This window comes from Aspergillus pseudonomiae, assembly GCF_009193645.1.
Source record: "Aspergillus pseudonomiae strain CBS 119388 unplaced genomic scaffold BDV37scaffold_85, whole genome shotgun sequence".
Lineage (NCBI taxonomy): Eukaryota > Fungi > Ascomycota > Eurotiomycetes > Eurotiales > Aspergillaceae > Aspergillus > Aspergillus pseudonomiae.
In genome coordinates, this window is record NW_022476077.1 from 66,164 (window position 1) to 93,265 (window position 27,102).

The window sequence follows — 27,102 nt, forward strand, 5'->3', positions numbered from 1 at the left end:
ATTTCTGATGACTTCACCGGCCGGCGACGTCATCACCGGAGAACTTTTAAATCCGAAGACCATCGTGAGAAATTAACTCCATGACTGCGAAAAGACCACAAATAAAAAAGCTTTGTATCCCCCAGGACCCATACCCCTTCCAAAATAGTCAGTGTTATACGGTTACCCGAAACTCCTGAGTCAGGAATGTAAATGCGCTCGACCATGGATCTCGAAATTTAAGACAATGTGGGCACGCCACCGCCTGCCGTACTAGTAATTATTCCTGTGATGCCATTGCTCTTCGTCCACTTCGCTCACAACTTTTAGACAAGCCATCATGTTATCAGAAGACAAAAAAAAAAAAAGACTCTATATTACTCATCAATGCTGAACTCCATTACGTCTGTTGCTGCAAAGCCACAATGGTTCCAAATTCCACCCAAGCAGTAACCCAAGACAAACCAAAGAGACTATTCCCACTAGACATCAAGCACAACACTGGATACTTCAGAATCTAAGAACGGCGGCGGCGTTGACGGCTTCCCTTGCCGGTTGCTGTACGACCCGTCGACACTTTGCGCTCAACTACGTCCACGATACGCACTCGACCATCACCTGCATCGCTTTCCTCATCGTCATCGTGTGTCCTCTCCACCGTAGATCGCAATGGAGTCTTCCGAGGGGTGAATAAGCTCCGCACACTGCTGGGACTAGCGACGGCTTGGTATGTTGACATGTAGGACGATGGTCGCCGTGAGGCTCCCTGCAGAGGGTCCACTGAACCTCGCATTGAGTGCGAATGTCGATGTCTTGGAGAAGGAAGTTGATACGGAGGCGCCCAGCTGGGGTCATCTGGGAGAGGATACGCGGAGGCTGTACCTCTTGGGGACGCTTGCGGGGATGTAGTGGAATACCGCTCAGAATATCGGAGTGAGGACTTGGGAGATGGAGTAGACGGTTGAGATTGTCGAGACGGAGCGCCGGAGCTGCGGGTCCAACTGCTGCCGGAGAGTCGATATGGTGCGGTCTGTCCGCCCTGCGATATACTGGATTCGCGTCGCTGCCCGCTTGATGTGGAGCTATCCCTCGACCTAGAACCCATAGTGGTGGGTTTCCGGCGTTCATGATCTCTCTTGCTACTGGTCTGCATTCGCTTGCGTTCCAGTGCCTCAAGTTCTCGTTTCGATAATCGTACATTTTTCTGTCCCAACATCTGCGCGCGCCGGATCCGTTCCAGGGCATGCTCCACATGCCATTCCTCTTTATCTTTCAAAGCCAGCTGAACCGCATAAGCGACCGTACTATCCCCGTCTTCATGCAAGCTATAGTCCATACCATCAACAAACCCGGTCTCGTCAGAAAACTCGTCATATTCCAGCATCCGTTTCCGCCATCGTAAGATTTCATCCATGTCCATACCAGTCAATTGTTTCATGTACAAACTCCGGTTATCCCGCAGAAGGTACTCGTCCTCACTGTTAATCTCCTCAATCCGTTCGTCACCATCCACCCACGGATCCGCCCACCTCCCGGTTTGTCTCCCCCGTTGTGCCCCTGGTGGTCTTCCCCATCGGGGCATACCGTAAGGAGTTCGCGGCCGACCACCTAGACCGCCTCCTCTGAAAAAGCATTCTCGATCGGTTTATCCATAAAAGCGGCGTGGCCAAAGACACACACGCCGGTAGCCCCAATTAGCCACAGAACGGTGCTGATGGGAGAAGCCAAGAAGCCGAGGGGGACCGCCACGATCAGCAATCCGGTGTAAAGCTGGGAAGTGTTGAATCGAGCAAATCCCAGATCTAGGTCGCGGCCCTGAAGCTTTCCAATCCCGTACAAGCCACCAGTCACCAAGATAATCACGAAAAGCAACATAAAGTTGGTCAGCAAGCTGTAGATGCTGAGCATCACGAAGACCGCGGCATAGTTGCTAGAAAAGTAAGAGAGGTTGTAGTTCACACGACTCTGAACCTCGCCGAAGTTGGCCGGCTTGGAGACCCGTTTGACGTCAAAGAACTCGGAAATGGGCCGGAGGTTGGCGAAACGAGAGCCCAGAGATTGGGATCGGAGGCTGTTAAAGCGCTCACCGAAACGTGAAGTAATCACATCGACGGGAATCTGAATTGGGCTCATTGTGATAATTGCGAAGGGGTTTGGATAATCACGGAAAGGATGGAGATTGAATAAGGGATCGGTACTTTTTTTTTGAGTTCGTGCGAAAGGGATGTACGACCTGTGTGCGCGAAGGAGAGCCGGAAAGTGATCAAGGCAGGCCGAAGAAGGGTATTCCGAGGGAGAAAAAGGGGCAAGTATAGGTAGGTAGGTAGATAGGTAATGGGTAATGGTTTAGTTGGCCCGAAAAAACACTGAAGGCAAAAGACGTTTAACCCTTTCGGTCGGCACGTATTTTTGTCTGGGCTTTAAATGGACCGAGCCACATAAGCACAGACGATCCAGCCGCCTTGCAAGGCAGCCACAACCGGAAGGTCAATCACCTGTTAGTGATTAAGGGACAGATGGTCGGTCTCCCTCGGAGAGGAAGTCGATTGTAAGAGAAAAGAGGACAACCATGAAAGACAGGAAGAAAGATCTTGTCCACATCTGACTCATAAAGAGAGAGACAAATAGTAACGTCAATGTGGTTCCCCGGATTCATGGGCTTTCACCGCTAAGAATAGAAGTGGATTTGGCTGAGACCGGATTGGGATTGGAGACAAAGACGAAGACGACCAGTCCCAACAGCGACCCAGAGAGATGGAGGGCTGATTGTCACGTTGCAGTAAGAGCGATGGCCATCTTGTCACCTCGATTCGGCGGTCTCTCTTACTCCATCATCTTCCAATCCTCACTGCTGGAGGTGGTGATATACTAGTACTTAGGTACTGGTACTCGGTACTGGTACAGTACAGCCAGAGAAGGGAAAAAGAACAAGAATGGAGCTTGGACAGGGACAACGCTGCATTTATTGTAAACCCAGCACTCCCCCTCCTCCTCCTCAGAATTCCTAATAGCGAATGAATTTTCCGCTCGGACTATCGAGATGCCTTTCTCCTCTTCAACTCTCGCCTTACTTGTCAACAATCTCATGTAACCGTCATTGGTCCACGTCGATGCCCTGCGGAAGGTGGACCGTCCTCCAATCCGGGTTTGTCACATTGGGTAGCCATGGATCTATGTTTCATTTTTCCGTATCTTTACCGTATATGTTACCTGACCGCCTTTGTGCCTGATGACAGATCATAACTTAGGTTATTGGCCTGAGGACGAGAGGGTAACGTAGTCGAATAGGAAATGTTCGCCAGGAAATAATAATCCTCCACAACTCATAGTGTGTGTGTTGGCCTCCCTGAGTCATTCCCCGGCGCTCCTCTCCTTCCAATTGACTTCGGGTTCAGCGGCTTGACCGCTCCCCTCATCGCTAAAATATGAAGTCCACAGCACTCCGCTTGGTCGTGTTCGCTGTCCTGTTTGTGCTTGCGACGGCCTGGACTAAGGAAGGTCAGCTCCCCTACTTCCCCTGTATAACCAGTATACCCCTAACCGCAATTCATTTCCAGACTATGAAATCTTCTCCCTCCGCGATGAAGTTGCCGCGACAGAGGGTACAAACATAACATTTTACGGTGTGCTATCTTGTGTTCCCCCTTTCCCTCAATGTACCGTGTTCTGACAATTCCAATGTCGACAGATTTCCTCGGTGTCCAACCCAATGCGAACCAGGACGACATCAACAAAGCATATCGTAAGAAATCTCGCCTCTTACACCCGGACAAAGTCAAGCGATCCTTCATCGCCAATGCTTCCAAGGATAAATCCCGAGCCAAAAACAAGAAGCCGGGCGTCCACGTCAACCAGGGCCCGAGTAAGCGTGAGATTGACGCTGCTGTGAAGAAGGCTCATGACCGTGCTTCCCGCTTGAATACCGTTGCGAATATCCTTCGTGGGCCGGGCCGGGAGCGTTATGACTACTTCTTGAAAAATGGCTTCCCCAAGTGGAAGGGTACCGGTTATTACTATTCGCGCTTTCGTCCGGGGCTAGGATCCGTCTTGACTGGCCTGTTTTTGGCTTTTGGAGGTGGTGCCCATTATGCTGCATTGATCCTTGGTTGGAAACGCCAGCGCGAGTTCGTTGATCGGTATATTCGTCAGGCGAGGAGGACTGCCTGGGGAGATGAGCTAGGGGTTCGTGGTATCCCAGGCGTGGATTCTGCCGATGCTACCGCGGCGGCCCCAGGTCCAACACCCGAAGCAGAAGCGAGTGCAATGCCTATAAATCGTCGCCAGAAACGCATGATGGAGAAGGAGAATCGCAAGGAAACCAAAAAAGGAAACCGGGCAAGTTCCCGAAACTCTGGTACCGCGACCCCGACAGGCGAGACCGTGGAGCCATCCGGAGAGAGGAAAAGGGTGATCGCGGAGAATGGCAAGGTCCTGATCGTTGATTCCGTTGGCAAGGTGTTCTTGGAGGAGGAAACGGAAGACGGTGAGCGGCAGGAATTCCTACTTGATATTGATGAAATACAGCGCCCTACGGTGCGCGACACGATGCTGTTCCGGGTACCCATCTGGTTTTATCATAAAACTGCTGGCAGATTGCTCGGACCTTCCAGCGCCGTAGATGGCGAGATCGTCGATGAGGAGCCGTCCGAGGTACTGGAACAGACTGTTGAGCAAGCTAATGACTCTGCCGTGGCACCTAAAAGTCGAGTATCGAGAAGACGAGGAAAACGCTCTCAGAAGTCTTGACGTGACTGATATAGAAAGCATCCCGTTTTCTGTATGACTACTCATTATCTTTTAAATTTGGATCCTCGATGCTTGTCTTCAAGGAGTCATCATTCCTAACATGTATAAATAAATGTCCAGTACTCTAGGTATGAAACTACATACCATTGAGCCCCTCGCAATCAATTGCACCACTCTATGAGTAGATATTGTTAGATTCAAACAACCACTTTAGATGTATCTGCACACACCAAAGGGAAAAAAAGAAGACTCCCAGTAGATTTGCAACTAACCCTCCAATATCATACGTAGTAAGTCACAAAAAACGAACGTAAATATCAAGTACCGAAAACCAAGTAATATAGCATGTCATCATTGTCATCATGATCGTAGGTTTTGACCTTTCCGCACATCCATCATACCATTCAATTCCTAGCGAAGCGCTCCGCTAGACCACGCAGCCTATATTGAGATATAGCGCGCTTCATTCTTACATGATCATCTTCGCAACGTTCATAAATGAGCTCAAATTCTCCATGATGCCGTTCTTGCCCCCCTCTCGGGATTGTCCACCTTGGCCGCCAAAGATGTTCTTGGGCAGACGAATGCCAATCATGGCGAACAATTTCTGCAGAACACCGCTTGTAAGGAGCGGTATGAGAAGCAGGACCAGCACCTTCATTGGGTGCTCACGGGCATACTTGTAAATGTCCCGTAGCAGTCGCTTGATGATATGGACTACTTTTTGGACGAAGCCAGACCGAGGTCGTGCTCGTCGCGACGACGAGGACGAGTAGACTGATGGACTGGATCGGCCGGCGCGGCTGCGGCTGGCTCCTCCGTTGAAACTAAAGATTGAAGGAGCAGAGTGCCGGGAGTGATGGGTGGAATACGTTGACCGGCGGGATGGAGAGCGATTACGGCCCGAGTGAGAAGAGCCAGCGGAAGAATGTGTATCAAACCAGCCCATTTTCTTTCGGTAAACCTTTCGGCTCGCTTTACTGTGTATGCAAGAAATTGGGCGGAATTAAGCTCGTGCGAAATGCTTCCCCTGTCCTGAGAGCAAGATGGGTGGAAATGGTGTTAGGGAACGTGCGTGCGTGTCCTCGTATGCAGCAGCTCAATTGCGGCGGTGAGGCAGTGGCTAGTTGCGGAGTTGGTTACTGCAGATGCGCACAATTCCAGATTCTAGGCTCTTTGCTGCAGCGGCTTTGTCCCCACCGCTAGAGTCCAGAATTGCTTAGGCTATGTGGATGATTGAGCGGAGAAAATCCAGAGCTCGTTCCACTGGAGGAATACGACGAGAACAGGACTTCCAAAAAAAAAAAAAAATTCTAGGACTGGACTCAAAGGAACAAAGATCTTGAGAGTGGAAAAGTCGGGAGACTGGTAAGGGGAGACAAGAGAAGGAGATTAGATTGGAATGAAGTGGAATTGATGTGTGGACAGGGGACACACTGACTCTCAGCAAGACATACTTATGCAACAAAGTGGGTGGCTGGAGGCTTCGGGCGCTCCTCATTGGTGGTGGTGGCCAGGAACCTCATCCCGTGATGAACTTAACCATAAAGGAACAAATCAAAGAGAACCTTGAAAATTAACGACAGTAAGATGATATTCAATCCCACAAATTGGTGCATGAGCTCCCTTTGCCTATACTCATTGCTGTTTCCAGTATATATGCACCTACTACTAAGGCTAATACTAGTACAAGTCACCCTCATTGTGAGCACAGTCAAAATGCGCCACCACTTTTGGCAGCCCCAGGAAAGTCATTCTGAATAGCTTCCCAGAATGGCTTTCCACCCATCTGCATGTCTTCGAATGCGGGACATGAGAAATTTAACAGCGGTGTGGATATCGCATCACTGATCAAATCCAATGGAATAGACAGCGTCTTGTACAAGCCCGCGAGAGCGTTAGGGCTGAGGAATTTCAGGACTTCAAACGCAAAGCAGAGGAGGTTGTTCTCCTTCAAGAGGGTACTTAGGTTGAAGACACCACCTGTGGCATCAGACAAATCGATTCCTGTGAAACTGTTGACGGTTCCAGTGTTTCCTCCAATACTAACCTCATTAGTGCTTGTCGAAAATTATGTCGACTGAAGCAGATGCTTACCTTCCAAGCTCGGGATACTTCAGGAGCCAGTCGAGGGTGTCAAGGTTAAGTTGCACCAGACCATAGTCTACTGGAGTCTTGTACCAGTTTTCAGGGATTCTCTCCCATCCTTCCCGATAGGTGAAGTTGCCCTCTTGGCCGTAGATGGCGAAGAAATTACGAACTATTTCCTTAGCTATTCAACGGTTAGTTCAAGTCTTCGAGGTGGACTGTCAACCTTGGATCTTACTCAGAACGCCCTCTGGATTCACTTGCGAATGATTTCGAAAAAGTCTTGCTGGGAATAGATAACCGGCATTGCGCGCAATCAACCCAGTGACTGGCCCATAGTAGAATTCCGGATTCGTCTGCTTAGTTTGATCCATACGAATCTTCGCTCGTTTTGCCATGAGGACCATACTGAATGTGCCGTCCATGGACATGTCATACCATTCCATGAACTTGCTCATGTTGAGAGCGTGGTTGTTACCGGTTGTATAGAGGTCATCCCGCGTATTGGAAGAATCGGATTCAATGAAATTGTGGGAGCCAATGAGGCCTTGTGGATCACCTGCGACAGTTTAGAGGTATATCCCAGTGGGCTACTCGGTGAAGAACGAACCAAGGAGACCATCAAGGTTCCCTAGAAGATTGTTGACGCCTGTATCCCTTCCCCCGATGGAAAAGCTGGGATCTAAGGACAGTGGATTCCCTGTCCAGACTGTACCCATCACGCCGAGGATCGTTGCCAGATCGATTCCCATCCCGTATACTATAGTCGTCAATCTGGTAAATTTGGTGTCTTGGAAACGGATATAAGCCCACCTTCATTAATGGCAGCAACTACGTTGGTGAACTAGGAATCATCAGATCTGGACGCCTGCAGGTCGTTAGAGACGCAGGCCGTTCACTTACAGACACTACACCGCTGCGAGGGATATATCCATGGTTCGCCAAGGCATTCAGACCAGGACAAGGTCCACGCTGGTCACCTTTCTCAAAATCTGGAGGCTGGAAGGCATGGTCCCCCGTGACTTCATTTCAATAATCGTTCAGCAACGCTCATACACGGTCTGTATGGGAGAGACATACTATCAATTGGAGAGGTCATAGAATCCACCAGTAAACGCTTGTGCACGGCCGCCTTGACTTGATATTGCATTTTCGAATAAGGACAGCATCTTTCGTCAACATTTCCCATAGCTGTCATGATTTCGATCCTGTTCCTTTCTGTGGGAAGACCAGTGATCAAGGACCCCAACCCTAGAATAACTAAGGGTAGAATCTCTCTAAACAGCCTCATATTTCGAGCAAATAACAACGACAGGTAGTTTGAAATGAAGGACTAAAAGGTCAGGCTCAAATAACGAATAGTTGGTTAAGGGCAAAAAAAGGAATGCACTGCATTTAGCAGTAAAGCGTTAATGCCGAACGTATAAGCAAGAAAGAAATGCAGTGCTTTTCGGACAAGGTAGCAACGCTGAGTCTCAAGGATATATAGATCGAGGGATCGTAGGCCCTTACAGCACGTACAAAGTATTTACGGACTATCTCGCTTGCTGGAAGTCAAAGGACGACTTTTGGTTACTAATTTTCTTCCCCTGAGTCGTCATAAACACCGAGCTCGGAGTAGCTTCTCCAAAGGTACACCATTAAAGTACTCCATTATAGTTGCCCCTGACCTGCCTCAACAATCTCCCCTTCTACGAACCATACTTACTATGAACTACGCTAGGTTTACTAGCGAAGGATCGTGGCCCTCAGGTGAGAAATTACTGTTAGTCTGTACCATCGTAGAATTCTAGTTTAAACTTTTATTGTAAGAAATACATCAGTGAGCCGGGCATAGAGAATGAGAAAGCTTGAGTACTTTTTATTCTATTGGTACTTTTCTTCAGTTATTCAGATAATCTTATTCCATACTAGTAGAGAGAGAGATATTTAGCTAAACCCACCCCAGGTGGACCAAATTGAAGATCCCATATAAGTTATAACGGTCGTTCCCACTTGGCTGTCTCTGCCGGTTGTTTTCCTTTTTTTTTTTTTTTTTTTTTTTTGGTTGGACCGACTAAGAATAGATAAGCCATCCCATCCAAAGACAATGGTATTGCTTCGCAATTTTTACAGAGTCTGAGGGTGCAGAATTGTCTTCAGATCTTGGCGACTTTTTGGGCCGCGTGCCATCCTTGGACCTTGAACCATACTTCAAAAACTAATTAGTTAAATTTCAAATGCTTATAAATCAATCAATTCTTGATTTTTTTGAATTCTGGGTGAAGTTTTGAAATTAACACTATCTAAAGCATATAAACATCCCACTTTTTAAACAGATTAAATTACGGGCTTGAAAACACAAATGTAAATTTTTAGAAGTATCAATTTCATTTTCAAGGACTGACTCGCAGGGACTCTTTCAACTGCTTGTATAGTTCCCAATGCTTCTTCCCACTTTTCGGCGACAAGGGGTTCTTTCGTAAAGTAATGTCTGAACATTATTTTGACGGTTTGGATAGTCCTTTCGGACTGTCCATCAGACTGCGGGTGCCAAGCAGTTGTGTAATTCCATGCCGAGCCCAACTGTTTGAACATTCCTCTCCAAAATGCGCTCATAAACCGTGCGTCTCGGTCGGAAATGAAATTTTGAGGGATACCCCAGTCCGAGCGTTGGAACATTTCAACTCTTTCGGCCCCACTGGTCCGCTTGCCATCTCGACAAGCCCGGTAAGAATCCAACTTGCTTTATAAACTTGTCAACTACAACCAACAGCTGGTCATTTCCTTGACTTGACGTGGGTAGTCGGACAATGAAGTCCATAGTCAGCGTGTGATATGGTTCAGGAGCAGTTAGGATCGGGCTAAGGAGCCCGTAGGGCTTGTGCCGAGGTGCTTTGTTTGCTTGGCAAGTTGGGCAGTGGCTGATATACAGTTTGAGTAATCGCGAAGCCTTGTACACTACTAATCCCTCCAATTTCTTTATGCAGGCTTTAAAACCTTGATGACCTTGATTGTCGTGAACTTCCCGGAAGACCTCGCCCGCCATCGAACGCGGTATATACAACCAATAGTCGCCGGTATGTTTAATCATGTATACAAGGTCATCGATAAGTGTATAGGGTATCACTTTTGGGTCTGGAGGCGATTCACGTAGTCGAAGTGCTTCTGAGATCGCTTTTGCTCGCGGGTCGGATTGGTAACCAAACTTCAACCTAGTTATAAAGTCATCAGAGAGCTGTACCTCAAATACGGCGAGGTTATAAGCGCTTGACGCCCACAAAGCGTCCAAATCAAAGGTATTATCATTATACAAGGGCCTGTCGACCGGAAGGCGAGACAAGGCATCAGCCACGGTGTTTGATTTTCCCGATCGATGTACGATCTTTAGCGAAAACTGCTGGATATATTGTGACGCCCGTATCAAACGTAGGTTCAATTTATCGGTAGAAGCCGTCCGCAAGCTAGTTTGCTTGCATATCTGAACAGTTGCCGAATGATTGGTGTATACAACAGGAAGCAAGTGTTCTGGGGCTGCTTCAATAAGATGCCGAATCTTCTTGATCACCCATACAAGACATGAGACTTCGAGTTCGGTTGGCCAGTAATTGTATTCTGCTGGAGTCAAACCGTGACTGAGGAACAACACCGGTTCAACCGCTGTTTTTGCGGGTGGTATCTGTATGTCAACGTGCTTGTAAGAGACCTTCAAATGGTAGACCATGGCTCCGTGGCCGAATTCCTTCGAGCTATCGAGGTCGATATACAGTTGACAACCGGGGTCATGATGTCTGAGAAATTTCGGGTTGTCGAACTCCTTTTGAAGGGTCTCGAAAGCTCGTTGCTCCGAGGGCGTAGGGTCAACTAGAGTACGAGCAGATCTAGTGGCCCTTGGTCGTCCTTTAGTAGGACCCCCTTTGAGTAGTAGCGTCTTAAGATCGGTAAGCGGTTTGGCTTTGCTGGCATATCGCGCTATGTAGCTTCGAAAGCACCCGGCAAGTCCTAAGTAGGTTTCCCATTACTTGAGTGTAGTATGGAATTGTAGTTGCCTAATCGCAGCCAACTTCTCATCGGTAGTAGTCACTCAAATGTAACCACGGCTGGTGGGAACAAAGAACTTTTCCTCCACTACACTAGAACCCAGTCCGGGTTTCGGGTTCAAAGCCAAACCCCGCCCTCAGGAAACCAAAATCAATGGAGCATAGGCTACATTACATCAGGAAAAATGTACCTAGCTACTGAAGTAATAAATCTTGAAGATAATTCTTAGATTAAGGTATAGTATTGAAAAGTGATTAGGAAGCATAGGTATTGTTTAGAAGATATTTCGATTGCTCAGAGCCTCTTCCAGAGGCGCACTGCCATCCCATAACGATTCGAGACTTCTCTCATATAGAGGCTCGCGGGGGATCTCCAAAACGCTCTGTTTGAGCTGCTCCAAGCCTCTACCTGCCATTGTCTCGGCATCATTAAACCTTTTCTTTTTAGCGGCTTCAGCCGCCTCTCTGAGATACCAGTGCGCAGTATGAGCATTCGTGAGCGCGTTCTCCCATTGACTAGTCGACTCTCGTTTTTTAGTGTTCGATCGTTTTAGTGATTGATCTCCAAATGATTGAAGGCTATTGATATAGCCCATGACAAACCAATCGAATAGGTATTCGCAAGTTCTTTTAGTAGAAAGAAGGAGATCAGCATGGTCGCCTAGCTCATCGGCTATAATACCTGTAATGCGGCGTGATGAGTATATTTCTTTGGCTGAAGAGTCAAAGACAAAAAACTCAAAGTTGTTCCCATCGCATAATATAGCAAGGATAGGCACCCAGTGCCCTTGCTTCATATTGGTGTAGTCACTCGCTGCACACTCAGCTAGAACTTGGCCCTTTATATCAAGCCCTTGCTTTCCCATTGTCCAGGACTTTTTCACCTCAATAAAAACAATGCTCACCGAATCGAGTGCAACAAAATGGTGCCCAATACGGCCTTTTCGAGTAAACTCAGCGTCCAGTAGGGTCTCCGGCTTATTGACAATAATACTGTTGAATACGCAAACAATGCGGGTGAAAAGAGAGGAGATGAAGCGGGATCTGGTTTCTTCGTTGTCGTGGGAATCAAGGGGACCGTACTGTGTGAAAGCATCTTCAACATCACGTACAATATCTTGAAACATGGCAGTAGGAATCCGGGATCGAAAGACATCTAGTCGTAACATATCTCGACCTCCCGCATGAGGATTTAACCACACGTATGGCGCAATTTGCTTGTATGTCACATTGGAAAAGGAGACTTCCAACTTCTTGGCTGAGATCTGGGAGAGAGTGGACAGCGGGATATCATAAGCTGCTAGCAACTCAAGAAACGCCTCCTCATCTGTAAGATTTTTGTCTGCTCTGACCTTAGCAAAGGCCTCGAAGATATCAGACCCCGGCGGGAGTTTTAAAAGTGAGCCACGATCGCGAGTCTTCACTTCACCTGGGCATGCTGGGCTGGGCGGCAATCTCTCTATAGCTCCAGAGCTGCGAGTTCGAATTCTCCTTGGTGATTGGGTCTCGCTACTTGGGGGGCCTCTCTTTCGCGATGCCATTTTCGACTCCCTAGTGAAGAAAGCTTGTATAGTGTGGTGTTTTTAATGCGATCGTCAACCTGAATATGTCGATCAGAAGATCTCGATGAAAATCTGAGATGAAATTCTCCTGAGACCGCAAGGGGGATGCTGTATATGACTTTCATTCTTTGATGAGAAGATGGCTAAGAACAATAAGGTAGCTTGCAAGTGGCGGCGGTATGGTGTGCGGTGGTATGGTGTGCGGTGGAATATTATCAATTCAGTATATATTTCTTAACTGGTTTTCTGCCCTCAACCGCTCAGCGGTATATTAGACGGTCAAGAGACAGATATTCTTAAAATAGAAACGAGTCAGTAGTTTGTGTTGTGCTCCGTCTAGTATTCTACTGCAAAGCGGCAGGAAAGGCGGTATGGAGGCCGCTTATCGGCTGCTTAGATAGATGAATAAACAAGACAACTTCTCCGCATATACTCTCGGTGCATATGGGGAAAAGACAGAGTAGGTACTGTCAGAGTCCCTGAAGAGTCCTGGATGGAAGTGCCATTGAAACATGGTTGGGAGGATCGCCTTCCAAAGCCTCAAGTATATCGAAACAACCCAAGAGATGAGGCTATAATTGATAAAATGTTCGACGAGCTCCACCAGCAGGATAAATTGGAGACGTGTCGGGGACCGACGCCAAGTGCCTACCCAGTATTTGTTGTATGGAAAACGATACCCGGTCCTGACGGCTACCACTCCGAAAATCACGAGTAGTAGTTGACATTCGTGCGCTAAATAAGGAAACAATACCTGATTTATATCCAGTCCCCACGCAGTCGGAAATCATTAATATGATCCAAGGCAAACGATACATATCAGTGGTCGATGCTCGAAATTGGTTTTACCAATGGAGAGTCAAGGAGAAACATCGTCGCAGGCTAGCGGTAGTCACGCACCGTGGGCAAGAGCAGTTCAAGGTAGCAATCATGGGCTTTAAGAACTCAGTCCCATATGTCCAGAGACAGCTCGACCTTACGCTAGCCGAGTTTAAGCACTTCTGCAGGGCATATATCGACGATATTGTCATAGCGTCGATGACCCTCGACGAACATATCAACCACCTGCACCAAGTCTTTGGCAAGTTAGAAGATATGAACATCACTCTAGAACCAAAAAAGGCCTTTATAGGTTATCCATCGATTGTCCTGCTAGGTCAGCGAGTAGATGGACTGGGATTGACAATGGTGCCAGAAGGCTATGCAGCTTCGCCAAGAACATCGGCTTCTAAAGCCCAAGGATTGAGTGCATGAATAAGAGTGACTCTCCGCATCAGCCCTAATGGCTCCTTCTATCTAGTCTTGAGCAGCCTAGCCACTAGAAAAGTATCTGCCATGTAGCTTATTTCTCGCACAGCAAAGACTAATCCCAAGATCACACTCAGTAGGGTCAACCAATATCTGCCACCTGTTACGCCCGGGGCTTCGTCGTCAAGTCTGAGACCAGTTAGCGGACCACGTTTCGAGGGTTACTAACCTAAAGTCGATCCCCAACTTCCGTCGTTATTAGATTGCGGTCTGGGTGAGATAGAAGTCACTCCAGGACTACTGTCAACACTAGACTACCATCGATACTAAACTACCGTCGTCACAGGGATGCAATCGACACAAGACTACTATCGATACTAGACTGCTATTGTTATAGAGATACAGTCAATACAAGACTACCGTCGATACTAGACTCGAGTTTAAAGGGCCAGGCCTATTAAGTATATATACCCAATAGTTTAAGAGAGTATAAACGAGTTGAGACTGGTTGTACTACTAAAGATAACTCAGTAATAACAATTTTAATTAATCACGAAGAACTAAACTAAGTACATAAAATAAGTATCCTTATATACCCTTCCTTGTAATATCACTGCTATGACTCTTCGTATCTATGATACGATGTATCTTGTCGGTGCTACAAGCTCGTCGTATTATTGATACGTTTGGTCGTGTCACTGCTACAATACACGCGACTTGTTATAGTAGCCGGTTTTAGCGTTAGCAGCCCTTTCCAAATAACTACTAGATAAACGATTTGTTGGGTGCCTTCCGCTCAGGAATCAGCTATCGTCATCCTATCGTTATTCTACCTTGTGTGTCCGCCTTTGATAAGGTGCGCTAGACAAGGGTCTGTAACAAGTACTTACATGACCGCACCGCTTACCGGCTACGTTAGTTGTTCAGATTCTATTACATAATTGCTAATTCAACAGTATAGAGGTGCTGTAAGAATATATATCTCAGTAAATCTATTCCTAACTGTGTCAAAAGGCGACGGTACTGAGACCCTGGATCTGATCTGCCAAGGTTATGTCTTATATATACATTTACCGTGAACCCGGTGCCGCAGTGATACCTATCGCCTCTTGTAGGGAAGGCTTGTCCCGAGCCTCCTACGTGCGGCATATATCTAAGGTCACGGTATTGGCCCTCAACCCCCAGTAGAGTTATAAAGTAGATAGGTAAGATTTAAGTCTAGTATCGCACTCTAGAAATTGGAGCTACCCCTCCCAGGTCCATTCATATATGGCCACTGTGACAGAGTTGCGTTAGAATCTTGCACTAATGGATTCACGACTGTGTTATATAACAAATGAATGAGTTATTTATCTATAGGCATTTATAAATTGGTCAATTTGGGAAGAATGACACGAGTACGGCCCACAAAGGTGGCAAGAGCTGAAGACAATTTTGCATACAATAAACCTGTACGTCTCCTGGGTGGACAGGGTTGAATGCCGATCCTAATTGTCTTCAGACTTAGGGTTCGTCCGGGCGGCTTGCGGTGTTTCCCCAAGTGTCACTGCCCCGCTACAGCCAACGGGTCGGGTCCGACGGGATCGTTACCATGTTTCGCAACCGTTGCGGGATCAACTTAAACTCATTCTAGTCTACTAGAAGAGACTGCTCCTTCAAGGCTGCACACATTCAGTGTGGGCTTGTGTGAGCGTGATGGAGGATTTCTTTTATCTTATCTCATATTATTTCATTTATACTATACAGTATGTATGTATGTATATTTGTTGATTTGTTGATTTTTTTAATTACCCTCCCCTCCAAGTGGGCAAATGTTTGGAAGCAAAGATGGAGCACTGAACCAAAGTACTAACGATTAACAACCCCTTATCCTTGTTCTGTGAAAATCAGAACTAAAAAAGAGAGGCTATGGACACTAGAGAGCAAGCCGATTCTGCCGCTGCTTCTATTGAGGTTTCTATCAGTTTCAATCGGGAATAGCCATGAAAACTCAAACAGCCAAATCCAGCCCATGTATATGTGATCATGGATAACGATGTCTAATGGGCAGATTAAGCCCACTCAAAATGTGGAACTGTTAGGTTTTTATTCATTTATTTATTTTTGAACAGTTCAATATTTACACGTTATGCTGATCATCACCGCATCCATATCATACATTCATATATTCAACTAAACCATCCGAGCCCGTCATAATTTTCCACATCCTGATAAATGATCAAGCACCCTTGGACATGTTATTTGCCTTTTCTCTTCGACATTCACCTTTAGTCATTCTTTCACTTTTTAATTTCTACGTTCTGCTTCTTTCTTCTTGGTTGCGGCTTTCTTTCCAACCACACAGTAGTAGAGCCGCCGAGGATGAAGCTGGTTCTTTCAATGATACTGCTGGCTGTAGCATTTCCTGCGCTTGTCTTGGCAAATCTACAGGAAGTAGCAGCTGCAATGCCGCGATGTGGTGTAAGCGCATAGCTTCACATTGGTATGACGAAAAGCTGACTGGGCCAGCTCAATTGCATGATCTCATCTATTGCAGTATCTAATTGTGCAGTTACAGACCAGGCCTGTATATGCACGGATCCTGCTCTCACTGCCAGTATAGAGATATGTGTTGCAGCCAATTGCACCATCCGGGATTCTTTAAGTACGTTAATATCCTTGACCCTCAACATCTCCAGTTAACTGTATGTAGCGACCAAAAATGTCTCAATGACAGCCTGCAGTCGGCCGGTGCGAGATCATACGAAGGTGGTGTCCATAGCGGGCGTTGTGGGAGGAATATTGGCCTTTGTAGCATTTGCTCTTCGAATAATGGCAAGGATGAAGTGCTGTGGTGGTGATTTTGGGTGGGACGACTGGACAATGGCAGTGACCATGGTATGGCTCCTCCCAAAACTCAAAAGAAGGGCGCAAGATATCTGACTAGGATACTGCAGCTGCTTGTCATTCCGCTCTCGTCGTTATCTGTCGTTTGTATGTGCACTACGATTGCCCAGTAGGGAGCAATTATACTGACGATGGCTCATAGTGGCTGATACGGGCCTCGGTAAAGATATCTGGACGCTTCCCTTTGATAATATTACCCGTATTCTCAAGGTTCGTAAGGCAGGTATCACTACAGCATATGGGGTGCTGATTTGGGAGTATTAGATATATTTCTTCGACGAGTGTTTATACCTTAGCATTCTACCATTGACGAAGATTTCGATTCTTTTCTTCTACTTGAGGGTCTTTCCAAAGCGCTCATTCCGGAATGCTGTGTACATTGTGATCGGCCTCAATGTTTGTTACCTGATTGCATTTGTGTTGATTTCTGTATTTCAGTGCCGGCCTCTCGATGGCGCGTGGCTTCACTGGGATGGAGAGCACCAGTATCAGTGCAACAACATCAACGCACAAGGCTGGGCGGCAGCCATCTTCAATATGGCTTTGGACTTGATCGTCATGATAATGCCTCTCCGTGAGCTCTACAACTTGCAGCTTTCCCTGCGGAAGAAGCTCTTTGTGATGTGTATGTTCAGCCTTGGTATCTTGTAAGTGTTTGAAATGGAGCTACTATTAATCAGTTTACTCATACGGAGCAGTGTCACACTGGTCAGCATACTACGACTGGAATCACTCATTCATTTTGCAAATACCAACAACTTGACCTGTAAGTCCACGCTGGCTGGATGAAGGGATGCCAGTGCATAGTTGATTAACCGACCACACAGGGGACTATGTCCAAGTCGGATACTGGAGCACCATCGAGGTCCACGTGGGAATTATTTGTGCCTGTCTACCGGCTATCCGCTCATTACTGACCCGCATCTGCCCCAGCATTTTTGGTGATACGAGGGCTCAGACCAGCACCAATCGGTCCGGGGGCTCTCGGCTCGAAGGCGTGGTGCAAATCAAGCCCAAGGTGAAAGGAGATGATTCGGACATCCTTCCCCTTGTAGACATGGACAACTCCAACCACTTTGACTTACAAAGCCGATGATCTTGCCGGATGCAGGACCGCTCATTCAATTACTATTGACCTTCTTCATGAATTTTCTCTATGATCTTGACTTCTTTGTCATTGCATTCCTTACCGAGCATATTCTGCTTTTCTTATCTCTGCACCTTGATATATGTACTTCTTTCTCATCACTTCTCCTTAAGACAATATTAATACATGTGAATCCTAGAGCAACTAAGGTAGACTAGCCCTCGGGTTCAGACTTCCATAACCTAATTTTCAATCTGAGCACGTTAATTATTAAAATTAACGTACAACTAGCAGTGGGCCAGAAAGTCTCGGCCCGGGGGCCCCAAATGTTGGGGTCATCGGTAACCGTATCAACTTCAGCAGCCAGATTAGCTTTCGTGCTAGTAGTACTAACTGGACTCGGAAGCTCGGGTGAACTCCGCTCGGCCGTTGAGAAATAGAGGCTAGATTCCATATCTTCCGTAGTTACTTTCCATACCGTGCGCAGGAAGTGGAACCTCCTCAGACATGGCACATTCTGTGGGCTTTGTTTCTTTTACGAGTCATTCGACACCACAATCGGTTTGACCAGGCCCTCTTGTTGTTAATACCTTTACTTTTCTTTCGTTTATGCCTTCCTTTCTCGTTCGTAGAGTAACCAATTTCCCGCTATTTGCTGAAAACACCAGCAGCTAAGACATTGAGGAACAGTCTAACACTTTAGTCACTTCGGGGAATGGCAGGTGACAATTAGGGCTAAGGTTGACAGCACCCTGAAAAAGTAAAGATTTGCCCGGTGGAGCGATACTTGTACCTACTAGTAAGTTTAAGATTGTCGGGCACAACTAGTCGTAAATATTTCCGTACTCCTTTGAGAATAATGATATCCAGTGAGCGTCCTTGTAAAATGCCGCAATTGATCATCACCAACTACACTCCATGGTAAAACACCGGCTTATCTTCCACGATTAGTATGGCCTGTGCTAGAGGAGTCCGCACGCAACTGTCTCATTTGGGCAGACAACTTCGTGGTCTTTACTCCATCGGTTTGGGGTGGAGGTTCCCCTTTTCTTTTTCTTTTCGTCATTACATCCCCTGTCTTACATCAAATTGGAGAAGTGTTGAATGCCGATTGTGGACGGCATAGTCTGACCCAGACGTTGGATTTCAGCTTACGACCCACATGGCAAATGCATTTATATCTGTAGTCATATATCCCGCTTCTTCAATCTATGACTGACCATATACCCAATCCAGTAATAGGCCAGTGGTGTATATACCAGCTCAGTATTATACCCTTGAAGACGTTTTTAGTCTACCTTTTATAGCCGCTCTGTAGGATATGAGAAGAATACACTGATCGGCTGCTGTCAAGGACGAAGACTGCAAGGGGAAGCGATGATCAAGGTATAATAATCTGTATGACAGTACTGTATATAATTGGGCTGTATGCTCACAATTTTTGACTGTAATGTTTGTAGATTAGCCCTACATGCCATTCCAAGCCACAAAGTGCAATTACGATGTGAGACTAATCAGACTGGACTAAAATATAGAGAAAAAGCGGAAAATAAAAATCAAACTGGAAAAAAAAAAGCAACGCTCGTTGTTATCCAGGCTGCCCTTTCATACGGAGTAGAATGCAACGGTGCTAATGACTTAGACCATTCGGTTTGGGCTAATCCGTTAGGTTACGCTGGGCCTTAGTAAATGCCATTAATATAGTTACCAAGGATACTCTGTTCAATTATATGTCGATCACCTAGTATGCCACATGGTAATAAGGCATTCCAAGCATATCTTCAGGAGTTCTTCTCCTGTCACTCATAAGAACTGAGCATAAGAATGAAAGATTGCACGACTTGAAAAGCCTTTTCTTTTGAGTCCATATACAGTCAGCTAGTGTACACGCACTCTCTTTGACTATGCTCTTTCTCAGGCGCTTTCTTTTATCTTTGGTCCTTTCTCCCCTTCTAGCCTCGTAAGTTGTTTTTTCTTTTCCCTTATGTTCTACGTGGTGGTTCTTTGACCGAGTACTAAAGCCGTATAAATTAGTGGCCACAAAGCTAATCATCAAGGGCTTCATAACGCTCAAAAGCGATCTGCCAACAGTTCGCATATAGAATCCGACCATGCTACAGAATATGACTATGTAGTTGTCGGTTCGGGCCCAGGAGGCGGCCCATTAGCAGCACGGTTGGCCATTGCAGGCTACAGAGTCCTTCTTATCGACGCTGGGGATGATCAGGGTAATGCAACTATGCAGCAGGTTCCCGCACTGCAGTTGCAGTCGACTGAATATGAGCCAATGCGTTGGGATTATTTCGTCAACCATTACTCTAACTTGACCCGCCAGGAGGAAGATTCAAAGATAACGTACAGAACTCCGTCTGGAGACCTTCATGTTGGTCCCAATCCCCCTGCTAATTCGGAACCACTCGGAATCTTGTATCCTCGAGCCGGCACCTTGGGAGGTTGCTCCGCACACAACGCCATGATGTTAGACTAAGTCCCCCAGCTATTGATATACCTGTGTATCATATTTTCTAATAACTCGATAGCACGATTCTTGCCTATGACAGTGACTGGGACAATATTGCGTCTGTTACGGGCGATGAATCTTGGTCAGCCGAGAAGATGCGCGATTATTTCAAACAGCTAGAGCGTAGTCGCTATTTGCCAACCAGCATTGCTGGTCATGGTTTTGATGGCTGGCTCACCACCAGTCTAACACAGCTGAAGCTTGTTCTTGAGGATCAAAAATTGTTGTCCCTGGTTATTGCGGCAGCTACAGCCGCTGGTCAGAATTTACTAGGCAGGGTTATCAATACCGTAACCGGCCTTGGTGATATTCTGCTCCGGGACCTCAACAACGACGGTGCAAATCGTGATCAACAAGTTGGTCTGTTTCAGGTGCCTCTTGCTGTGGACATTCCTGAATATAGACGCACAGGTCCCCGTGACTTTTTGATGGACACGGTCAATGCTGTGAATAACAATGGCTCGCGCAAATACCATCTTGATATCCAACTGAACACTCTTGTGACCAATGTACGCTTTGATTTATCTGGTGACAAGCCTAGGGCAACTGGAGTGGACTATATCAAAGGTCAGAGTTTGTACAGAGCGGATCCACGGTCAGAAAGTGCACCTGTGGGTACTCCGGGTTATGTCAATGCGGCCCGCGAAGTCATCTTGTCTGCAGGCACGTTCAATACACCTCAGTTGCTGAAGCTTAGTGGCATTGGACCCAAGGATGAGTTGAACAAATGGAACATCCCAGTGCTTGTTGACCTTCCTGGCGTTGGCGCCAACCTCCAAGATCGCTATGAGACCGGCTTGGTTGGGAAGACGCCCACGGATTTTACCCTTACAACCAAGTGCACATTCATGGATAGTCTACCAGACCCTTGTCTTGAACAGTGGCAAAACAATGCCTTGGAAAAAGGTACATACACAACTAATGGCATTGCGATTGCCATCATCCAAAAGTCCTCTGCTTCGGATGGAGAGCCGGACCTCCTCATATCCGGAGCCCCTGCCAACTTCCAGGGATATTTCCCAGGATACTCTTATGAAGCTCTGAAAGATTCCCAGCATTGGACTTGGATTGTCTTGAAGTCACACAGTCGCAATAATGCAGGCACAGTGGAGCTCAGGTCTACAGATCCTAGAGACACCCCGATCATTAACTTCAACTCGTTTGATACCGGTATCACAGGAGACGATGCCGACAGCAAAGATTTACAGGCTGTGTACGAAGCTATGGAGTTTTCGAGGAAGATTTTTGATAGCATTGTGCCCCTAGATGGAAGTTTTGAGGAAGTATGGCCAGGGCCTAATGTCACGACTGAAGCAGAGTTGAAGGAGTTCATCAAGAGAGAAGCATGGGGCCATCATGCTTGCTGCACCAGTCCCATCGGCCCTGACGCCGACAAGAATAGCGTGTTAGATTCGCGATTTAGGGTTCGAGGTGTCGATGGCCTCCGAGTAGTGGATGCGTCGGTTTTCCCTAAGATACCCGGATACTATATCGCGCTGCCCATCTACATGGTCAGCGAAAAGGCAGCTAAGGTTATCATCTCTGACGCAGCCTGAGCTTTTGATGCGTGTTCCTTTTCTTTACAAGCTTTTAGCTGTCCTTTCCTTCTTTTCTTTCTGTGCCCTACTTTGTCCAGGCTATACGTGTGTTATACGTACCCGGCCGATTTTGCACTTACTTTTGGAGGGTCTACTCTGCCTAGCGACTAGACTTAATAGTGAAACCCCCCTGTACTTTTATATAATATAGAGACAGAGTGATAATAACATGCTAAAATAACCATAAAAGCCGTAAATAATAGCATTTTTCAGTCTTGGAAGCCGTAAGACTGCCAAGATCGACTCGAAATATCCATGCTTTCGGCCTAAGGCATCAACGGAACATCAGTAGGCTACTACGTCACTTTCCTCCTCGTGCCAAGTTGTTATGTGTAAGTTACAACTCATGGTCCCCGCTCGGCGCACTTATCTTACTTCGAATATATTTGGAGGCCACCATCTCAACTTACACGCTAAATCTGCAATTTCTACATTTATAGACCATTACTTAATATAATAGTAATATAAACAATATGCCGAGTAGGCCTACCCAACAAGGCTGCGTTTAGAACGTGTGAGCGCTAATGTTTCACGTGTACAGAACAACCTGATTATTGTACATACTGATCCCACCCGACCAAACGATAGCGCTTTTTTTGACTGGGATACAGACAAAGTTCTAGGCGTGTCTCCTAACGCAACCCAAAGAGAAATTCGCAATGCGTATAAAAGGTGAACATCGGCAGCTGCTCATGCCTTGACGTTCGGTGTGGTTGACCCGTCCAGGGAGTCTTTAAAATCACATCCTGACCGTGTACCTGCCGACTCTCCTGAACGGCCTGCCCGAACGCGCAAATTTCAGGAAATCAACGATGCCTATTATACCCTTTCAGACGAGTCACGTCGGAGAGAGTACGACGCAACAAGGCCGGTGGAAGCAGAGACTGAGGATGAAGTACCCCTAGGTGGCACCGGGGGATTTTCATGGTCTTCATTCGGGTTTGGCACGAGCGATCGTGAACAACGCGCCTCTGAGCAGTTTGGTTCGGTGTTTGAAGAGATGCTACGCGAGGAGGGCCTTGCTAGTGATGATACTGACGCTGATGGCCGTCGGCGGACCAGGCCGACATCTCGCTTCTGGTCTATTGTTGGTGGAATAAGTGGTGGTGCACTTGGGTTCATTGTCGCCAATGCTGCTGGTGCTTTCGCCGGTGCAGTTGCGGGAAATCGGCTCGGCGCTGTTCGTGACGCGAAGGGCAAAAGCGTTTACGAGGTCTTCCTAGATCTTCCGCAAGGTGACCGTGCTAGATTATTGAGCGAATTGGCAGCCAAAGTTTTTCAGTCCACAGTAGGGCGATAACTGCATATTGGGCTATCGTTTTGATCAATGTTTATCCTTTTTCTTTATTTTTTAGCATGTGACCGGTGGGAAGGCTTTCCGAGGCCAGAGACTCTAACGCTCAATGGATATATAATTAAATGATAGTTCTGTATTTTTCATTACATCGTTGACCGCTAGAGTCGAACTCTAGAAGTCGTTCGTCTTTTTTGTGTCTGACATTGAATTACCACAAACACCATACTACTAGTATCATACGTCATCCTTATCGGTGCATATCTTCCCCAAGCTCTGGTTGTTATCGATAAGCATGAACCTACGCCGACCTGCAGGATACTTACTCCAGATACTACATACTAACTATGTATAATATTCATAATAGTACTGTATCGTGGTAGTAGTTGACCGCCTTCATTTGTTACAGCAATGCCTGGTACTGTCAGTACATAAACTCCCCAAAAGAGGTAAGTTATTGTTGGTATCTACCTGGTACCTAGGTACGCCCCTCCTCTTGCCGCATGCGGTCAGGACTCGTTCTTCATGGCTATAGATTCAGCTTGTTGTCTCAGTTTCTACAAATGTCGGATTGACTTTCGTTCTCTCTAGGAATTGCTATCTTGTCTATATATCTCAACCTTCTGCATTCTCCTGTCTCTTCGGCACAGCGTCATGGCAGCGGAAGCCGTAGGTGTGTATCCGGCTCTGGAGGACCGTCCGGTAAAGGACACGATCTGTCTTTTCGATGTCGACGGTACATTGACTCCTGCGAGAAGGGTAGGTTGGAAATCCGATCATGTGTCTCACTATCTTGGCACCTTATCTCAAAGATTTTTGGTTGAAGCCCTACTAACCCGTTCATGGAAACCGCAGACTATCTCTCCCGAAATGCTCCAGCTCCTCTCTCAATTGCGTCATAAGTGTGCTATTGGAACTGTTAGTCCCCATTGTTCTCGTAAAGCAGCCCGCAGCCTCACACTGCACAGGTTGGTGGCTCTGATCTTGCCAAGCAGCAAGAGCAACTAGGCACATCCTCAACAAAAGTTTCCTCACTTTTCGATTTTTGCTTCGCCGAAAATGGATTGACTGCGATCCGCTTGGGCAGGTTCCTCGCCAGCAACAGCTTTATCGCCTGGATTGGTGAAGAGAAATACCAGAAGTTGGCTAATTTCTGCCTCAAATACATCGCGGATCTGCAGCTTCCAAGGAAGCGTGGTACTTTCATCGAGTTCCGCAATGGAATGATTAATATCAGTCCCGTTGGCCGCAATGCCAGTGTTGACGAGAGGAATGAATTCGAAGCGTACGTATCGAAACTCACTCCTGATCTGAATTACTATGGTTGGCTTACAACGGCAATAGCTATGACAAAAAGCACAACATCAGAAAGGACTTTGTAGAAGCCCTCAAGACGGAATTTCCTGATTACGGTCTTAGGTAAGTCATAGATGCAACTGTTTCGGCCTCATGTAATCAACCATACAATGTTAATAATAGCCTTTGTAGTTACTCGATTGGTGGCCAGATCTCATTTGACGTTTTCCCAACCGGCTGGGACAAGACCTACTGCCTGCGCTATATCGAAGCCGAGAAAGATCTCTCGGGCACTGAGTACAAGACCATTCATTTCTTCGGGGATAAGTCTTTCCCTGGCGGTAATGATTATGAGATATATAGCGATTCTAGGACAGTTGGGCATGCGGTCAAGGACCCTGAAGATACCATGAAGCAGCTGAAAGAAATATTCCAGCTGTAACCTAGGTACTATTCAGCAATGATTATATCTTTTATTTTATTTGGCCCAAATAGGATTGATATTTATTATGCCGCTACACGCAGACTTGATTATGGCGTGAGGATGTCAGGTATGTCTTATAGCGAATTACCTACTTGAAGAAATATACATGGTTCAGTTGTTCCAAGACATGCGACGTACTCTGAATCATTCTTTCTCGGCCAACCTCCCATCATCCAGGTTTGCCCTTGCGTGTTGCAGATGGAATATTGAGCGTTCGAGGCCATGAATAACTCCCCTTTGAATTAACTTTTTGAGCAGAAGTTACCGAAAAGGTCTCGCTTATTTTTAACGAGAATAGTACGGACCAAACCTGGTTATTTCAATGCATAGTTAATAGATACCAGTGATGGATAAGAGCTTCTGTAGATGTAGAACTAGGAAAAGCGTAGGGCCTCTGGAATACCACGCACTACTTCTATCTTTATCGTGCTTAATTTACACTTGCTTTTTTATACTCTCCAACCGAGTACCTTTGTGTGACAATATTGGTTATGGTGGCCGTGATACAATGCTTTGACAGAATTGAGTTTAGTTTCTTTTTGAAATGTTTCCTAGTAGCCGTCTCTTAGGTCAGCAGACCTACCCGCCCTTCGGCGTGTTGGTCTATCTCATCTAAACGATAATTCCTATCTAAACGATAAATTTAAAGCTATTCAAGCTCCTATATAATATCGCCTTAAGTATCTATTTAATAAGATAATCTAAGGCCTTCCCTATTTACCTGGCTAGCTTCTATACTAGGTAGATCCTTTATATTTGTCGGTTATAGTAACTTATCGTATTTTAAAGCTTCTATTTTTCTAATTTACCTAAAATCCTATAGTCTTTCTATCTTAGTATAATCTATAATTCGGCGTTTTATATTATATACAGTTAGTAGCCCGTGGTATTTAACTTTTTTCTATAATTTTTATCTATTTTAAAACTTTCGATATCGAAGATACTACTGTAGATTATTTTTAAGTTAAATAGCTAATTTAATAATTTTAAATAAGCTTTAGAATATACGGTTAAGGTATTGTATAAAGTTTTAATTAAGCTCCGGGCTATTATTAATAAAACTTTACACTTTATTAATATTTTAATAAAGATTTTATATTATAAATAATAGCGATAAGCTTAATAGTAATAATAATAGTATTGTAATTATCTCAAGTTCTAGAGCAGTTTCTAAAGTTTTATATAGAGATTTTATTATCTTTTCTAAATCTAAGAGATATAGACCTCGCTTTTTAAAGGTATTCTAGATTATATATTATTTAAAGATTATCGTACAAATAGAATAGATCTTTTTTAAAAAATTATTCTTATTATCTATTTTAATATCTCTTTAAACAAGTTTATTATTTCTTTTGCAATAAAAGTATTTATAAACTTAAAAAGGTTATCTATCAAGAGATTATACAAAATATATTATATAAGAAAGAAAATAATATAGTATAATATAATATAGTCTATAGAATTAAAAAAATTTATAGATAAAATAGAATTTATAGCCATCGAAAAATAGTAATCGAATCTTTTTTTTTATAGAAATACAGTATTTTATATAACAATAGAAGTATTAAATCTAGTCAAGATTAATCTTATCTATAATATAACCTTTTAAAGATAGAGATATTCGATATTTCTCTAGAATATCTATATTATACCACCGCTTAAGATAATATATTCCTTTAAATATAAAATATAAAAAAAAAGTAAAGCCATTCACTATAATACACTCTATTATAGAAATTAATTTCCCTACTTTTTTAAAAAAATTTTCTTTTACAATTCGTAAAGATATAGTAGTTATAATTTTTTAAGTCTTTCCCTATTTAAGTTAAAAGCCAATTTTATCGAAATTATATATATTTTTAAAAAGTATATTCTTAATAAAGATCTTTAAATAATCGTACTAGTATTGGAAAATACCTATATTTTCTATATCAAAACGCTTCTTATCTTTCGGCTTTTACTAAATAAATTTAAACTTTTTAAAAAAATATTTAATAAAACAATAAACCTAATTTTTATTAATTATATAAAATTACCTATCAATTATATTCCGTTGCAGTATTTAATTAGTACTCTACTCAATTATTTCGGCCGTAGATAGACTATATAAATTATTAAGTTAACGAATCTAACAAATTAATACCTTTTTTTATAAATTATCAAGTATCTTAGTTAAGATAGAATATAAAGAAAGATTTACTTAGCTATAAATACACACCCAGAGTTATTAATAAAAAATATTAAATTGATACACTAGCGTAGAAATATTAGACTTTTTTTAACCTTAGATAATT

The 27,102-nt window shown here is 45.0% G+C and overlaps 9 protein-coding genes across 9 annotated transcripts; 5 read left to right on the plus strand and 4 right to left on the minus strand.

The window, feature by feature from the left end:
* Positions 1-496: 496 nt before the first annotated feature.
* Positions 497-2,741, minus strand: BDV37DRAFT_297210 (PRA1 family protein-domain-containing protein; the record flags this gene model as incomplete). Its single annotated transcript, XM_032090282.1, has 2 exons — positions 1,658-2,741; positions 497-1,544 (listed from the first exon to the last, which is right to left on the minus strand). Exons 1-2 carry the CDS (start codon positions 2,110-2,112, stop codon positions 497-499), a joined length of 1,503 nt encoding a protein of 500 aa, XP_031937356.1. The 5' UTR covers positions 2,113-2,741.
* Positions 2,742-3,289: 548 nt separating this feature from the next.
* Positions 3,290-4,915, plus strand: BDV37DRAFT_215260 (putative endoplasmic reticulum DnaJ domain protein Erj5). Its single transcript, XM_032080068.1, has 3 exons — positions 3,290-3,477; positions 3,537-3,602; positions 3,668-4,915. The coding sequence occupies exons 1-3, from the start codon at positions 3,405-3,407 to the stop codon at positions 4,723-4,725; spliced, it is 1,197 nt and encodes a 398-aa protein (XP_031937357.1). The 5' UTR covers positions 3,290-3,404; the 3' UTR covers positions 4,726-4,915.
* Positions 4,883-6,111, minus strand: BDV37DRAFT_258752 (uncharacterized protein). The gene has a single exon (XM_032083079.1). It carries the CDS (start codon positions 5,672-5,674, stop codon positions 5,195-5,197), a length of 480 nt encoding a protein of 159 aa, XP_031937358.1. The 5' UTR covers positions 5,675-6,111; the 3' UTR covers positions 4,883-5,194.
* Positions 6,112-6,439: 328 nt separating this feature from the next.
* Positions 6,440-8,104, minus strand: BDV37DRAFT_297212 (peroxidase family protein; the record flags this gene model as incomplete). The annotated part of the gene is made up of 7 exons (XM_032090283.1): positions 6,440-6,770; positions 6,823-6,997; positions 7,052-7,372; positions 7,424-7,573; positions 7,627-7,657; positions 7,717-7,835; positions 7,894-8,104. 7 exons carry the CDS (start codon positions 8,102-8,104, stop codon positions 6,440-6,442), a joined length of 1,338 nt encoding a protein of 445 aa, XP_031937359.1.
* A 2,906-nt stretch (positions 8,105-11,010) lies between these two features.
* BDV37DRAFT_258753 (uncharacterized protein) lies at positions 11,011-12,276 on the minus strand. Its single transcript, XM_032083080.1, has one exon. The coding sequence runs from the start codon at positions 11,999-12,001 to the stop codon at positions 11,108-11,110; it is 894 nt and encodes a 297-aa protein (XP_031937360.1). The 5' UTR covers positions 12,002-12,276; the 3' UTR covers positions 11,011-11,107.
* Positions 12,277-16,462: 4,186 nt separating this feature from the next.
* Positions 16,463-17,624, plus strand: BDV37DRAFT_287015 (putative integral membrane protein; the record flags this gene model as incomplete). The annotated part of the gene is made up of 6 exons (XM_032088038.1): positions 16,463-16,519; positions 16,579-16,615; positions 16,671-16,738; positions 16,793-17,175; positions 17,227-17,294; positions 17,356-17,624. 6 exons carry the CDS (start codon positions 16,463-16,465, stop codon positions 17,622-17,624), a joined length of 882 nt encoding a protein of 293 aa, XP_031937361.1.
* A 2,230-nt stretch (positions 17,625-19,854) lies between these two features.
* BDV37DRAFT_287016 (GMC family oxidoreductase) lies at positions 19,855-21,692 on the plus strand (the record flags this gene model as incomplete). Its single annotated transcript, XM_032088039.1, has 2 exons — positions 19,855-20,093; positions 20,156-21,692. 2 exons carry the CDS (start codon positions 19,855-19,857, stop codon positions 21,690-21,692), a joined length of 1,776 nt encoding a protein of 591 aa, XP_031937362.1.
* Positions 21,693-22,096: 404 nt separating this feature from the next.
* Positions 22,097-23,198, plus strand: BDV37DRAFT_258758 (putative DnaJ chaperone (Caj1)). Its single transcript, XM_032083081.1, has 4 exons — positions 22,097-22,214; positions 22,276-22,290; positions 22,346-22,406; positions 22,461-23,198. The coding sequence occupies exons 1-4, from the start codon at positions 22,208-22,210 to the stop codon at positions 23,032-23,034; spliced, it is 657 nt and encodes a 218-aa protein (XP_031937363.1). The 5' UTR covers positions 22,097-22,207; the 3' UTR covers positions 23,035-23,198.
* Positions 23,199-23,682: 484 nt separating this feature from the next.
* sec53 (phosphomannomutase SEC53) lies at positions 23,683-24,766 on the plus strand (the record flags this gene model as incomplete). Its single annotated transcript, XM_032088040.1, has 5 exons — positions 23,683-23,787; positions 23,884-23,946; positions 23,997-24,313; positions 24,373-24,447; positions 24,517-24,766. 5 exons carry the CDS (start codon positions 23,683-23,685, stop codon positions 24,764-24,766), a joined length of 810 nt encoding a protein of 269 aa, XP_031937364.1.
* Between the last annotated feature and the right edge of the window lie 2,336 nt (positions 24,767-27,102).